We start from the raw sequence: 16,090 nt of genomic DNA on the forward strand, positions 1-16,090 counted from the left end.
GCTCATTTTGTGGGGAGAATGTCTTTTTTCAGGATTCAGTATAACACCCCATCTCACAACAGTAAAGAATCCTTCCAATAATTTCTGGACCCAGATCACTTCTAGCATGGGCCAATCTCCAACTCCGATACTCAAAAAGCTCTGGACTCCAGTCCACAACTTTTTGAGTAATGCCACTAACAGACAGTGAAACAAACAGAACAAACCAATCACAAACCCTTCTTGGCAGACATAATCAGCAGGACCATCTGTACAGTATCCACCCAGCTGTGGGAATAATGATAACGCAGCACTAAGAGTGCATGATAACGAGGCAGCTTTGCACAGGGCTTGCTAATAGACCTGCCCTATCATTTTATGTCATCTGGTAACAATGGGATGATCGTAGAAGAGAAGTTATTGTGCATTGTTGTGAGGATGACCTCATTAAAGCAATGGGTGATGTCTTCAACAAGTCACAGTTCTCACAATTTGCATTCCAATCTTTCGTCATTTCTAGATTAAACCGCATCGGTGACCTATCAGCTCACTACGCATTATCCTTCACATGTTATTGCACATGAAATGACTAATGTGACCTTAAGCTTGAGCGAAGAACCATTAGATTATCACTGCGTGCAAGTTTGATTAAAGTCTGATCAATACTGCAGGAGAAGTAGTGAGTCTTTCAACCTCTTTTTTTTGGTTCCAGCAAGAAAAATGTAAAAAATTGTTTCTCTTCTTCTCCTCTTTCAAAACCATCTGGTTTTCTTTACGATTGAGGTATTTCTTAATAACTTCAGCTGTATGTTGTCGTGCTATTGTGAAACATATTTGTATTTTTTTTTTTTTTTAAGTGAGCCAGAGGTCTTGTATTTGAAACAAAATACAGAGACCATAGAGGATGACACACTGATGGGGACAGACGTCTGCTTCAATGTCATTTACAGATTAAAAGGAGTTTAGCAATAGATGTGGCAGAAACACGAGCTTGCTCACATGCACACATGATAATGCCATCTGTAGGCATCAAATTGCTCCTAATAAACCTGACAGGGACCATCTTAAAATACTGCCAGCTGTATCCGAGTTTTGGGTTGCGTGAGCTTCGCAGACTGATGAACCGATTTTGACATTCTGAGATGGCCAAGGCTTTACAGACATGCTACTGGCTCCAGCTGACTATTACGCTTCGATCAGATGATCAAAGATATATTCTGTCCCCTGTTTTATGTTTTCCCCACACTAATGGGAGTCATCTTAAAAGACTACAGCACTGATTCAGCATTACAGGGCTATAACAATCTTATTAAAGATGCTTTCCTTGTAAAACATCTCGCGCTTTAAATATATGGACTGTTTTTTACTGAATTTATATATGGACATTTAAACTAAATAAACTAGAGTTTATTTACTCTGGTGCAAATCGATTGATGAGCTTGTTTTTCCCTGAATTGGTTTCCACATGAACCAAAATGAGTCCCTACCAATCACGTGAAAGCATTCAGTCTGCTTATTGGCCATATTGGCCAGCTAAAGCTGCAGCCAACACCTGGTACTAGTGTCGCATCAAGATTAGATCAAGGTTGAACTGCTCTGGAGTTTGTTTGGAAACAAAGACGACCTCCAAAGGGTATCGGTTGTTTTGGTCTACTGAGTGCAATTATCAAGGTCAAATCAAAGGGTAAAAAACAAATCAAGGTAACAGTTAATACAGGTTTGCACTTGTTTGTTTACTCGGGTCTGAATCAGTTGAGGAGTTCGTAAAGTTGTACCTTTTCCCTGTGATATGGTTTCTTTTCACACAGAGAAAAATCTCCAAGCGAACCAAAATGTGTCACTATGAATTACATGAGTACGTCCAATCCATTAACTGGCCAGATGTGTCTGGGGCGGCAGCAACAGAAGTACAATGAATACACAAAGACGGTGTTCTGGACTACTGGAGAACATGGAGAATGTCCATTAATTTCACAGCTAGTTGCTAGCCTATAATGACCTTTGCACACCTACTCTATTAATCTATTAATTTGAAAAGTTGAAATAACAATTCAGTAATGTCATGATTGTGGGCTTTCATGAACATTTCCTGATTCCATTTTTATTTTTTACTCGGGGAACTAAGGTGTGTGATTCCAATTAACTGAAACATAACTCCTGTAATTTGTCACAGTGTATCCGGTTGTTAAGTCTGACGTCACTAGCCGTGTTTGGGCCTAAACTCCGCTGCAGGTCCATATATCAAACGATCACTATGGCATTACTGAGAGTTGAAAAACTGTCTAAAGTCTTTCATCTTTAATAAAATGATCAGCGTTCTGCTCTACCAGGTGTAACAATTGAGTTTAACATCCAGGCATCCATGAAAACGGAATTTATGACATTTAACAGAGTTAGAAGTTAGCAGGAAGTTAGCTCGCTAGCTTCTATCTAAATACAATATAGCATGTCCTGACTGTGGGGTTTTGGAAACAAATTAAAATGTACAGCTGTGTTATCACTTCCAACATAAATGAAGACAGAAAACTAAACAGCAGTGACGTTTGTAGGGTTACTGAAGTTTGGCTAGCTGGTATATAATGATGTGCTACGTGACCGCCAGCGACACAGCTATGTTAGCATAATATAAACAAGCTAACTTTTTTTCCACTCGATAAAAGTTAACGTGAGTGTTCTCGGTGGTCAGGAACAAATGTAATCTCATGGCAGGATGCTGTAAAAGGACCAAACTTCAGCCAGGAGAACAACTGAGATAATCCATCCACAATACGAGGTTAGTCATTCATATACTGCTGCATGGGCTGGACTGTAGTTACATCCTAAGGTTTTAAAAACTAAGCTTAAATAAATGATTAGCAGTAATAAAAGCCGAGGGAGGTCAACAGTGATCACTGACTGTTTTAGGAGCTTTTTGAGATTAAATAGAAGAAAATACAAAACATTAAACATGTTAACAACACAAAAGCCATATTAAACGCAGACTACTTTAGGCCCGGAAGTAGGATTTGTCACGTCGTCACTTAACAACCGGATTACGTTAATATGACTGATCCTTTATGTTTATAGTTATTACTCAAAGTTAACCCAGCTGTTGTAGCTCACTCCTATAAGCTTGCCTTATTTTTCTGAATTAATTAAACTTTATTAATTTAGTGTATCCAGTATCCATGTCACCAATAATTCAACTTGAACTGCTGGTTCTCAAGCTAAGATTTGTGCTTGTCAAAGTGAACAGTCAGACATGTATGAAGTATTGCTTCGCCAATCCTGCAAACAGACTTTGATGTAATTAACTTGGATGCGATTTGCTTAACTTTTCAGGATAAATCAGCACAGCAGTTCAAGCTGTAGTTATGGTTCAAGCCATCTGGATTTCACTGAGGATTGACTTCAGCCTACAGCTCAGACTTACAAAGCCACCTAGTAAAAGCCCCATTAATTTAACAAAGTCCTCTGAAAGCCAGTGAACAGCTGTACGACCTCTGCGGCACAGCTGACTATTGGTCATATGGGAGAAAAAAATCATCTTAAACTGCCAACAGATGATACGCAAGTCACTCTACATTATCCATGGTGAGCTCACTGGTAATGTGCTGGGGGGGGGGGTGGGGGGGGGGGGGGGGGGGGAGGGGGGGGGGGGGGGGGGGGGGGGGGGGGGGAGGGGGGGGGGGGGGGGGAGGGCTTTAAGATCAAGGATTATCAGCAGGATGTATCAGCAGGGTTCACATATATGCCATTTAACATTAAGACTGAATGCTGACAAAGTGTACATGGTCGAGCTCATTTCTGAACCAAAAACAGGCTACAAAACCCATAATTTCTGGGTGTTCATTAGTTAAACAAGGTAGAATTAAATTCTAGGTAAAACATCGATGACAACCCAAATGTCTAAAAATTGCGGAAAAGAGCTTGTGTGAAGGCAACACTATACAGGGGACGCAAAAATGGAAAGCCCTCCTATATAATTAAAACATAAAAAGTTGTAGGGCCCCTGTTGGAACTAGCCTGTCGACCTAAAGTGGCCACAGCAAAGGCAAATGAGGGGTCAGGTCCAGTAAAGGGTATATTTAGTCTGCCGATGGCAAGCTTTTAAAAACAACACGCCCTTTCCCTAAGTCACATGGCTCTGGAAAAACTTCCCTATAAACATACAGGCAAGTGAAGTAAGCTAACTAGAGGAACAAGGATTACTGTGTGGTGTTCTCTGTCCAAGTACTGAATGTGCCTCTGTAGTCTAACATGAAAACATAATCACCAGGCTCTTTTTCTTTTAATTAAAAGGAGGGGAAAAAGTGGAGGAGTTTTACTATTGACATCTGTACTGGCAAAAATAAAAAGGAACTTCTGGTGATCACCAAGAGAATATATAAAGAATCTGAAATTTGCTGTTTTTTGTCATTATTTACAAGTGTTCAGAGTTTGTTTTTTTAATACAGCAATGGTAATATTATTGGTACACAGTGCAAAATGCCAAACTATTAAGAAATGCTAAGTGCCGCATTGAGAATCCATCTAATTTTTTAAGTGTTGCCACTCTGTCTGAGGTAAATAACTTCAATCTATAATATAGTTTGGGGTCACACAGAAGCCACTGCTCTCAGTAAAATCATAAACCTTTCACTTGATGTAATTTCCTTGAGGCTGCTGTGATGGGGCACATAATGTGAGACTATTTTGGGAAGCCCAGCTGAAGGTCCCAAGCTCGTGAATGGTAGTTGCATTTGTGGTAGTTTAAAAAAAAAAAAAGAAACAAACAAAAAACCCCACCTTTTTAAAACAGCAACAGCAAAGGGCAGATGACTTTGGCACCCAGAGTGGGATACTTCTCTGCAGCTGGATTTTAAATCAGCTAATGTTAGCCAACATTTTAATGACTTTTTCTGTTAAGTGGTTAAAGAGTGCAACAAGGTAAATCCAAAACACACAAACAATCTTCCAAATTGCAGTTTCCCACCAGTCAAGGAACATTCAAAATGAGCTGTAAACATCACTGAAACCTTGCTATATTTTCTCCGATCCTTTCCGCCTTTAAAGAGGACCCCTTCTCTTCTCTCTGCCTCTCTCTCAAAGCACTCTTCAGCAGGCACTGATTTCACGGTGGTAATTTTGGCCCGGCATAGACAAAACCCTCCTTTGGAGTGCTGTGTGAAAACTCATCCCATCGCCCACAGGATGCCACAACACTAACAGTGTGTCCTCCTGAACTTGGCAAACCAGTACATAAAACACTAATTTCACCGTTTCCTTCGCAGCACTCGGAGAGGGATAAACACAGAGCCAAGAGAAAAACTTCAAACTCCTCTCACACCGATTTCTCGTGATCTGGCCTGCAGAATTAGGTCAAGTGTTCACTTCTCACAAGTGGCGCAGTTTACAGTGAAAGTAGCAGATTAAAAATAAATCCAATACAAAAGGTCCATTTGTCACCAGCTGACTTTAATTATAACAAATGTTTAAATAGTCAACCGACCGCCATACGCCCCCTGGCCTTATGCAAACTGTAGATAGTTTTATCATGTGACTGTTGTGACTCCTATCTAAAGTATACATATAACGTAATAACTGAAATAACAATAATAAATAAATGGATAAAAGAAACATGAACAAGAGGAGCCTACAGAGCTCATTTTGGAAAAGCACAGTGTGTTTGGCACAACAATGCATTCATATCATAATTCTGATAGCAAAAAGCTGCCGAACAGGACAGGATTTAAGAAACAACCCCCCCCCCCCCCCCCCCCCCCCAAACCGAATGTTTTCACCAGCCAAAATGGATTGCAACGCTACAAATTCGGTAATAGATCACAGCTGATTTAAAACTACCTCTACAGGAATAAACTACCATTTTAATGCATGTCTTTGGTGAGCAGAACATTTGTCAACACTTTGCTAATCAGTCCTATTTCTGTTAAGCACTTTTGGTGTTGATCACAACAGCTGAAAGAGGTGCGGGCTGATGGCTGCGGCTGGAAACTGCATTATGTTGATAGGCCTCGAGCTGCTGAGGGGGAAAAGCAAACATCCCACAGGTGTTCGGATTCTTTTCATAATCGAGTGTGGCTAAGCGACGCATCCTGTACTGACAGTTTGCTGGGAGCGAGGCTCCTGTGACTTCACTCCATGCTGCCAGCTGATGTTTTCAGACTTTATCTCGTCAGGCCTCCCTACCTGGACCGCTAACTTTGTGTATTTTGTGTACGTTTTAGAGCCGAGATGAAATTGCGGCGATTGTGGTTCAAACATTCACGCTCACATTTAGCAGTTTCTTAAGGGAAGTGGTTTTCAAACAGTCTGTCGAGTCTGCAACCACTGCAGGTGGAGCAGGGACGAGCAGAACGAACGAACACTGAGTGAGGAATTTTTCAAGAGAAAGAAACATTTAATTTCATGAAAATTAAAAAAAAAAAAAAAAAAAAGTGAACTACTTCTTTTTAGCTTTAGGCCCAGATTATAAATGAACACGTTTTAGATCAAACAATGTGTTCGTTACTTTGTTACTTACGGGTCTGTAAGTAAGAAAGAAGAGTTTATTCTTGCTTTACTGGTTTTGAGATGAGAAAAAGACGCTATGGCTACTAATTTTAGTATACCTGCATCTTCTATCCCATTTGGTGATTGTGCTGCTCTTGCAAACCGTAACCCCACAAGCTCAACACAGCTTTGAAAGTTGCTTAAAAAGGTAGTGAAGTTGGGCACGCTAGCAGAGCACCAAAACAACACTTCTGCTCTCCTGTTCAAGTTTCAGAAAGTTGATAAAAAGATGCCACCCTCCAAACGCTTTCAGGTGCCAAGTTTCTGTCTATCTTCAGCCACCCGGACACCACTTTGGCATATGGAGAAATTCAAAGCTTGACAGACCTGCCGTGCCTAGTTACGGTAGCTAAGCTGTGACTGGACAATTGCTGTCTGGGGGAGCCTGAGTAAAGCCAGAGTGAAAAGCTAGTTGCATGTGTACACAATACCCGTCACTACATGCATCATTAGATAACAGTAATTAAGGCAACACAGACCGATAGCTTGCTTCCAAGCAGACGCAGAACAGAAGAATCACGACTGGAAAAGCAAAGAAACACCAAATCTCATAGAGGAAAGCACAGGGGAATGATGGTTGGGGTGAAAAGGAAGTTGCAAAAACAAAAGGATTCAAATCAGAATCAGGCTGTCCAAGTGAGATCATGCAAGGGAAACGCACACACACACACCAAAAACAGTAAAGCCCCAAAGTGGTTACAGGGGAAGGGGGTTGGAGAAGGTTGGAGAAGCATGCAGCATTCGTGTTGAAGCCTGCAAGCCAGCGAGCAGTGCAGTGTTGGTCTGCACAGCAAACAGGGAGGGGAAGGAGGGAGAGGAGTTGAGTTTCTGACCTGTGAATCCTTAAAGGATGCGCCGCTCTTCCTCCGGAGAGAATTATACAATTCTCAAGCTAGGGAGGGGGGGGGAAGAAGACAGAGAGATCAGACATGACATTTATGTAGTGTGTGAGAGCCTACAAGAGGAAGAAGGTTCAATGTGGCTAGTTCTTTTTTTTTTTTTAGACCATGGTGACACAGATATAGTGACGATTCAATGCAAACCATGTTGTATATTCAGAATGACAGTAAATAACATTTATAGAAAGATGAAGCAATAGCCACAATCCCCACATACGCATATTTACACACACACACACACACACACACACACACAGTAGATAATATTTTTTTTTTTAAAAGACAAAACAATTATATAACAACTTAAATATCCACAAAGACTGTATTATCATGGTGGTATCATGATACCATATTAGAACCAATAGTGAGCGGCCAGTTATGACCATTAACCTCAGCTAAGGTTCCACTTCCTTTCCAGCCTTGCATGTCAAACAACCACATATAAATAAAGAAGTATTTGCTCTTCCACACTGAATTTTATTTGCTTTGTGTGCTAATCTCATGAGAGATCCGTCACAGCCAAGCCTCAAAACCTTATAACTTCTGTTCTACATAATTTCTAAAGGATCATCGCTCTAACAAAACGACAAAAATGTTTAATTCTGCATCAGACAAAACGCTAAATTAAATCTGTTCCTTTAATTTCACAAAATAAAAGTTTTAGTAAAAAAATTTAAGTCCACAGCTTTCAGGCTGTATTTTGCCATAGCAGTGCTTTGAGGTAAATGCTACAATGCCATACAACGACAATGGCCATTTTCTTAGCTTAGCATGTTAACACTGAACTGTAAAGCTCAGTAGAGGCTCTTGGGAATGGTATTAATTCTGTGAATTTTGTTTGTTAAGCCACTTAACACTGACCTCTGAATCACTCAAGCATAAAATAGGCACCTAACTCAAAGAACCAGTGTTGTCTCTACACATGACAATTTAGGAATCTTCAGGCACTTTGTTACCAGCAGCCTGTTACAAAAAGCACGTCATCTTCAGTTAGAGCTGAGAAAAATGCCAAAGACAAGGTACTTTTCTTGGTGCGCAGCCTTTGAACGAATCTGAGGAAACTGAACAAGCAAGAAGTGACAGGCCTCAAAGCTACACACATAAAAATAAAAAAATAAAGTCACACTATCTTTGGGGCGATCGTGACTCAAGAGTTAAGAGTTCGCCTTGTAATCGGAAGGTTGCCGGTTCGAGCCCCGGCTTGGACAGTCTCGGTCGTTGTGTCCTTGGGCAAGACACTTCACCCGTTGCCTACTGGTGGTGGTCAGAGGGCCCGGTGGCACCAGTGTCCAGCATCCTCGCCTCTGTCAGTGCGCCCCAGGGTGGCTGTGGCTACAATGTAGCTTACCATCACCAGTGTGTGAATAGGTGGATGACTGGATATGTAAAGCGCTTTGGGGTCCTTAGGGACTAGTAAAAGCGCTATATAAATACAGGCCATTTACCATTTACTATCTACAGCAGATGAACAGTATCTGAAAGCATGTCCTTAAGAAATAGGAAAAAAATCCAGAAGAGCTTTGGAATATCCTTCCAGAAGCCTGGGGAATTATTCTTGAAGAAAGTTAAAAGAAACTCGAAGAAAGCTTGCCTAATCTAATGTTTCAGTAAATCCTTGGACCTTTTCCCCTCATTTTACTAGAATATATTAAAACATGAGGTGTGCCTCAAGACTTTTTCCATAGTACTTTAAATAGAATTCTAGGAGCAGTAAATGTACACTAAAGGTCAACCTTTTGGTTATGCTTCACTGTCTACTTCGTGAACTTCTTATTAAAAACTAAATTCTTAACTCATCTGCTTCCTCTGGACTGCGTAGCTGTTTGTTGTGCTGCCACTCAGTGCATCAAATTGTTTCAAACGTTACTAAACTGTACTTTAAAAAGTACATGAAGTATCCTCTAAACCACTAGAAAGAACAGTCAAAGTAGCAAACAGAGAAACTCCACAGTTGAAAGAACTGTAGAAAAGTATTCATGAGGAAAAACCCTGAGCTGATATTTTTTAAAGAGCTTTTGAAGTTTCGCACAGTCTCAGCCCTGGTGTTGTGCATCACTAACGAAACATAAAGATAACACAGACATTATAATATGCAGCCAGGTGGAAAATTATTTCCCTTTTATTTTTTAGTGCATAAAAATACAATTTTTTTTTAGTCTAAAGAATGAAAGTAAAAATCTTCTTATTGTCCCTGAAACAGATGGGTGGGCCTCCATTCACAACACTTTCCAGTCGGTTCCCTCGGACCGCTTCTCTGAGCAAAATGAAAACAGGCTGAATTAATTCTTCTTACACGAGTAGACCAGCTTTATTCACACAGTCCTCTAAACTCAGAGTGAAGAACACGCCTTAGAGTTTCACTTGCTTTGACTAGAGTTCAATATGTGCCTCTGGGTCAGTTTCAACAGGTTCTTAAAAAGAATCCAAAAAAAACGCAAGAAAATATCGACAACACAACAAGGGAAAAAAAAAAAGACTAAAGCTGAATGGACATTGTTGCTGGAGAAGTCCCAAACTCTATCTCAGAACAAGGAGATAAATGTTCCCCTCGAATGAATCCAGGTCAGCTAAATCAACCCAAATATGCAGATTCATTAGCATTTGCCTGGTAAGCTACTATAATCGAGGCACCCTACACTACTGTATAAAAGAATAATCTGATTATGTTAAGCAGTGACGACTACAAGCATGGTTAGTGCTCTAATCGCATAAATAAAGCTTTCGATTTGCACGAGCATTGCCAACATATTATCGCTCTTTATTAAAGAGGAGACCACAGTATTCTGCAATGGGGTGGGAGAGGTCGGGCAAAATTTAGTCTGCTTGACACATTTTTTTCCTCAAGTAGAAATTTCTCTCCTCTTCTTCCACTCTTAACTAATTTTCACTACGAGACCACCAAACAGAAAAAACCTTGTATACAAACGAGCGCTGCATCGTCTCCCTGACTCTCTGACAGCATCAATGGAGAACTGGGAATAGATGACAGATGCAAGATTGATGAGCCGAAGGCCAAAGGGTGCATCCCCCTCGACATCTTCAGGAAGCGCTTTGACTTGGCTTTCCTCTGCTCCCACAAAACCCTGTGACAGCTGATACAAAGTTTTTAAACCGTGGACCCACAAACCTCAATGACACAACTGACACCACGCCTTCACATGTCTCAATTCAGGATGTTGAGACTGGGCGCAAGCCGAGCCAGTGCCCCGAAACATGCCCTTGGTGACACAGTGGTCTGGAGAACGGACGGAGAGGAAATGGAAATGTCAGGGTTTTTAAATTGATGAGTGGACTTGAATGAGGATGGGGCTAAAGTGTCCTTTTGAAGACTCTTCAAGCCAGAGCAAACGCTTTAGTAGCCCTACTTCAGGAACTCAGCTAATGGTAAACATACCGACCCCACTCCTCTGTGACACCCGATTTTCTCAGTTTGAACTACTGTTGGAACATCTTGTCAAGATCTCTCTCCCCGTTTGGTAACAGTAATGAATTCAGGAACTTTGAAACAAATACTTCCTATGGCTGCACTCTCAGATTACACTATATGGACAAAAGTACTGGGCCAAATGACTTAATCTTTGAATTTAGACATTTTCAGTCCCACTCCCACTGGTGTATAAAAAAAAAGAATAATCAAACACTTAGCCATACAGTCTACCTTTGCAAACATTTGTGAAAGAAAAGGTAGTTGTCAAGAGATCAACAGACTTGAGCGCGATTCTGTAATGGGATGCCATCATCGCAACAAGTCAGTTTGCAAAACTTCTTCCCTTCTAGTTATTACACAATCAACTGTCTGTGGAAGAATTTCAAAAGCCATGAATTGTCAGATTGTGCAAAAGATACAGAATGAGGTTTGCCAAGTGTGTAAAAACTGCCCGTGCTCTGTTAGACTCAATAACTCCTTTGCCATTAACATTGGCAAAAAATCTGTGCACCGGGATCTTCATGCAATGGCTTTCTATGGCTGAGCAGCTCCTGTAGGTGTAATGTGGCCCACTAGCTTTTTTTCTCCCCCCACATAGTGCATGTGTCATAAAAGTTTAAACTGGCAAGAAGTTCAACGAGTAAAAAGTTCAAGCCAAACCCAAAGTTGTATTTTAGGTATCTCAGATGTCTATGGCATGCCTTATCAGCTTTGGTTCCCATTCATAAAAGTACACAGTAACTCTCCAGTCATGCAAGTGGCTTTTGGTGAGTCGTCAAACAAAGTTTATTAGGTTACACACAGGTTTGGCACAAAGCTACTCTGAATAGCTCCTTTCCACATGCTAACATATTTCCCAAAGTAAAAATGCTTATTTCGAGCAGTTTGGTATGTTTTCTGCTAACATTTGCAATTACCACAAAGTGCAGCTGATGGAAGTGTTATTAGTTTTGAAGTATGTGATAAATCCAACTGGTGGGCAAAAAGGAAAAATGAAGGGATCATTAAATTGGCAACTGTTCATCCTGAAAAGGAAAAAAAAGTCTGCGCAAATTTATTGTCAGTTCATCCCACAGTTGTTGAAACAATTTCCTCAAAACCACAAATGTCACCCTGGAGGGAAGGTCTGGCCATTATTTAAGTCATCAGGATTCATCTTCTGAACTTCATCGAATTGTGCGCAAACTCCCACAAGTAAAGACCAGTATTATCCCCTGTTTTATTCAGGTGGCTGGAGGAAACTAGAAAACATTTAATAATAAATTTCCAATAAAGAAATCAAATTTGCAGAGTGGTGTGCCCTTAAATATCTTTACTCACAAGGCTGCAACATTTAGCACATTTCTGGTGGCACTGTGGTTTTTACTGTAAGCAGCCATTAAGCATATAACCAGCTTGCATCCTCACTCCCCTGAGACTGACATGATTACACACACACATGGGGCCTAGACACAGATAAGCAAAGCGCATAAATAGACACCACACTGTCAATGTGCATGTGTCAACCTCGTGCACATGCACACTGTGCAGCTACCATTACTGTCCATCTATAAACATCCCAAGTTTCTGACAAGGCTGTCAGCAAACACCACCACAGGTGGGGGATGGAAGGAAAATGGTAGCAACAGAGGGAGAGAGGGAAAAATGGCTTTGCTAAGAGAGAGAGAGCAAATTCACACAGTGGTTGTAGAAAGGGAAGAGAACAGATGCGAAGAGCAAGGAAAAATGAGTAGGAGGAGGAATCTCCTTATGGAAAACAAGACGGGAACAGTTACATAAAGAAAGATGATAGTATGGTTTGAGGGCTTAAGGAACAATGCTTTTTTTTTTTTTTTTATCTTGCTGTCCCCATTTTCCTTAAAGACCAGAGGCACCAGATGGAGATGCAATTCACAATGAAGAGCTTACACTCAGCACACTTCTGTCTGTATCTGAGTGTGTTTGAGGCACTGTGCTTCTCTTTGTCCTTCCTATGTGATGTAATATATTCAACCCTGATGCAACTCTTTTAAGAGGGAAAAGAAAATAGGTGAAATTCCTGTTTACTCAATATACACAGAGTGAACAGAACATAGACTCTAGACTTTAGCACACGCACGCACACACACACACACACACACACACACGCGTACACACACACACACAAAACAGTGTGTTGTAAAGGATTACGCAGGCTTGAATTTAACCAGGAAAAAAAATGCCTCCAAGCACCAGGGAGCAAATCTGGCTTTAGAACCTTTCGTCATCCCAGAGCATCCTGGTACAAAAGGAAAATCCAGCAACTGAAACATGTTCGTGTCTGAGGATACTAGAGCAAATGTACAGATGGATAATCAGCTTCTGACTCAAGCAGAAAATCTGATTGGAAAACACAGATCAGAGCTCTTCGATTAAACAAATGCCAGAAAATTATAAATAATCCAAAAAACACCAAATATTCTTCGTGTTTCTCACGTTTCCAGAGGCCAGCTTGACTTTGGGAATACCAAGTGGAATGCACACATCTGCAGGAATGTCCACTGGTATCCAGCTATGTGTAAATGTTTGCTCATGAGTGAGCTAAGAAAAAAAAAGTGTACGTGTGTGTGTGTTGGAGAGAAAATAAATGGCCATCTTCTTCTGCCTTTGTGTGAATCTTAAGTAGACCCATGTTGAGGGAGGCTTTGTTCGCCATCACCATCGGGGGGCACGTCCTCCAACTTTTCCCCTCACTTCCTTTCAACATTACATTTATCATTCATCCCAGTCAAACAATCATCCTACAACAGCGAGCATCTAGCACACAATAAGCTACCCTCCCACCACCACCACTTTCTGGTTGCTGGGATACCTTTCATCCAGCTTGTCAATATCATCATCTCTTACTTAGAAACTCCCCGTTCCTCGCTACAATTGATTCCGTGCAGCAGAGGCTTAATAAAAACTCTGCCACGTCTTGTTTTCAAAATAAAGTTTCCAAGAATATCTTCTCTTCTTTATGCCGCATCCAAATAATTCTAAAAACGTCTGGCTCGGCAAAAATTGCAATGCATCCTTGAGGGAACCTTCTAATTTACAAGGGAAATTCCCTTCTGGGCAAATATAGGATTATTTGGATTTACTAAACTCAATGCATATTTTACGCTGACATCACAGAGTGTCAGTGTTAACCAGGGAAGACACCCGAAGGCCTGCTTCATATAAAGACAGCGTGATTCACCAGAGCCACCCCTCCCTTTTCCTGTTGCACTTTCAAAAGGGTTAACAGGTGCATTAGCAATAAGTAGAGAGATGCTGGAGTTGCTGACCCACAGCTAACAACATAATCTTATCAACTGTACTCTGTGCATATAACCCTCTGTTGCTTTACCAATTTCTCTTTCTTTTTTATAAACTCAAGCACATAATAGTTTGGACCTTGTTTGACCTTTTTTATGCAGTTTTTGTGCGCATCCCTTTCAGCTGACTGACCTACACCGCTTTTTCCGCCTATAATGATTGCTGACAGCAGATTATTTTTCCTACTGCACCCAAATTCTCCATAGATCTCTGCAGATCAAATCCAACAATCACTGGAGTGAGAAGCAAAGGCCAAGTGGACAAAAGAGACAAAAAGGAGACAGACAAGTATAGATAGAGACCTGCAAAATGAAAAGGGGGAAGGGAAACAAAATGAAGAACACAAAGAATAAGCAAAAGAAGAGGCAGCATGAAAAAGGTTGAAAACCCTTTAAACGACTGTGTTTTGTGAGGGAAATAAAGAGCTGCTAGCAGCATTAGCAACATACCAGCACAGCGAACGAGAATGCAAATCAGCCCCCGATGCAAATGACATACATCTACAGGGGCCAAGCAGACTGTCTTTTTACCAACACTGCCTACCGTAAACCACATCAAACATCTCTCTGCGCTATCTGGACCCATTCCTCCTTGAATTCTGCACGGTTAACACACTTACAGGAATGCCTACAAGCTGATGCAAAGCAAAATAACCACAAGAACAAGCATCATCTGGTTACTTCTCACTCAAACAAAACGCCTGATTACTGTGAGCTCTTTGCACGCCTACACATGAACGTGCTCTCCAGAAAAATAACAATAAGTCACTTACTTGTCCGTCATCACGTCGGCTAGCGAATACTGATTCATTAAATCTTCTTTTCACGTTCCTTCACACAGCTGAAACGGTTGAGCGAGACGCCCGGGGCTATGGTCGCAGTACACGTCTACAAGAGAGGTAAAAAAAAAAAAACAACAACAACATTGGGTTAGAGTAAATCATCGGAAATGAGAAAAACAATTGGGTACCTGCTTTCACTCTTCTGCATGTAAATAATAGCAGAACACACGCCACAACGGGACTGAAAAAATAAAGCCAATGCCAAAAAAAACTGCGGTTCCTCAAATGACCACTTGGGGGTGACTCCAAGCAAGTCGATCCTTGTAGACTCCCATGATAAATTATTTGACTTTACACCAGAAATAGACATGTTTATAAAAATGCTGTTTTGGTCTATCGTAATCATTTCACAACCACAACAAACATACTATGGTTGATTTTCTTTTTATATTTATTTTAAATTGGCATGCCGACATGGGCAAGATAACTTGCTGCATGAGAAGGTGATTTTAGTGAACTTGAATCCGGCCGGCACTGTTGTTCATTTGTTGATGCCAGAGGTCAGAGGAGAACTGCCAGATTGCTTCAAGCTGATAGGAAGTCAGCAGTACCTCATATGAGTACTACTGATTACAATCAAGGCATGCAGACGAATGTCTCTAAATGCACAATCCAATAAACCTTTAAGCAGATGAGCTACAGCAGCAGAAGATCACACTGTTTGCACAGGCTCATCAAATTTGCACAACAGAATATTGGCTAAGCATCACCTGGTGTGATGACACTCGATGACTTCTGCGATATTTGGATGGTGGGGTCTGGATGTGAAGTAATCGATCCTGCCTTGTATCGATGGTTCAGGCTGCTGGTATTGGTGTAAAGGTGTTGGGGATATTTTCTGGCACAATGGATATTGCTGCTGTCCATTTTCATCCCTTTATAACCCACCTTCTGATGGCTCCGTCCAGCAGAATAACGCACTACGTCACAAAGCTCAACTTAATCCCAACTTGGTTTCTTTAACATAAGACTTTAGGTGGAGTCACTGAACTGGACATCTCAACTGTTTTTCTGGTGTTGCCATCTTTTGGGGGCATTTTAAATACAATTATCTAAAAAGCACAGCCTGCAGGAGCTTGGCCTATAGTTACCCGT

The 16,090-nt window shown here is 41.0% G+C and overlaps 1 protein-coding gene across 6 annotated transcripts in view; it reads right to left on the reverse strand.

The window, feature by feature from the left end:
* Positions 1-16,090, reverse strand: part of sema4d (sema domain, immunoglobulin domain (Ig), transmembrane domain (TM) and short cytoplasmic domain, (semaphorin) 4D) — a 38,334-nt gene that overhangs the window by 20,119 nt on the left and 2,125 nt on the right. For 4 of the 6 annotated variants that reach the window (XM_085165573.1, XM_085165575.1, XM_085165571.1 and 1 more), the window contains exon 2: positions 14,927-15,041. In XM_085165573.1, the coding sequence (XP_085021699.1) occupies positions 14,927-14,964 (38 nt within the window). In that variant the 5' untranslated portion in view covers positions 14,965-15,041. Of the gene's footprint in view, positions 1-7,343; positions 7,403-14,926; positions 15,042-16,090 lie in introns of those variants that run through there. The other 2 variants (XM_085165574.1, XM_085165576.1) reach the window with 2 other exon arrangements.

Source organism: Neolamprologus multifasciatus, chromosome 7 (assembly GCF_963576455.1).
Source record: "Neolamprologus multifasciatus chromosome 7, fNeoMul1.2, whole genome shotgun sequence".
NCBI lineage: Eukaryota > Metazoa > Chordata > Actinopteri > Cichliformes > Cichlidae > Neolamprologus > Neolamprologus multifasciatus.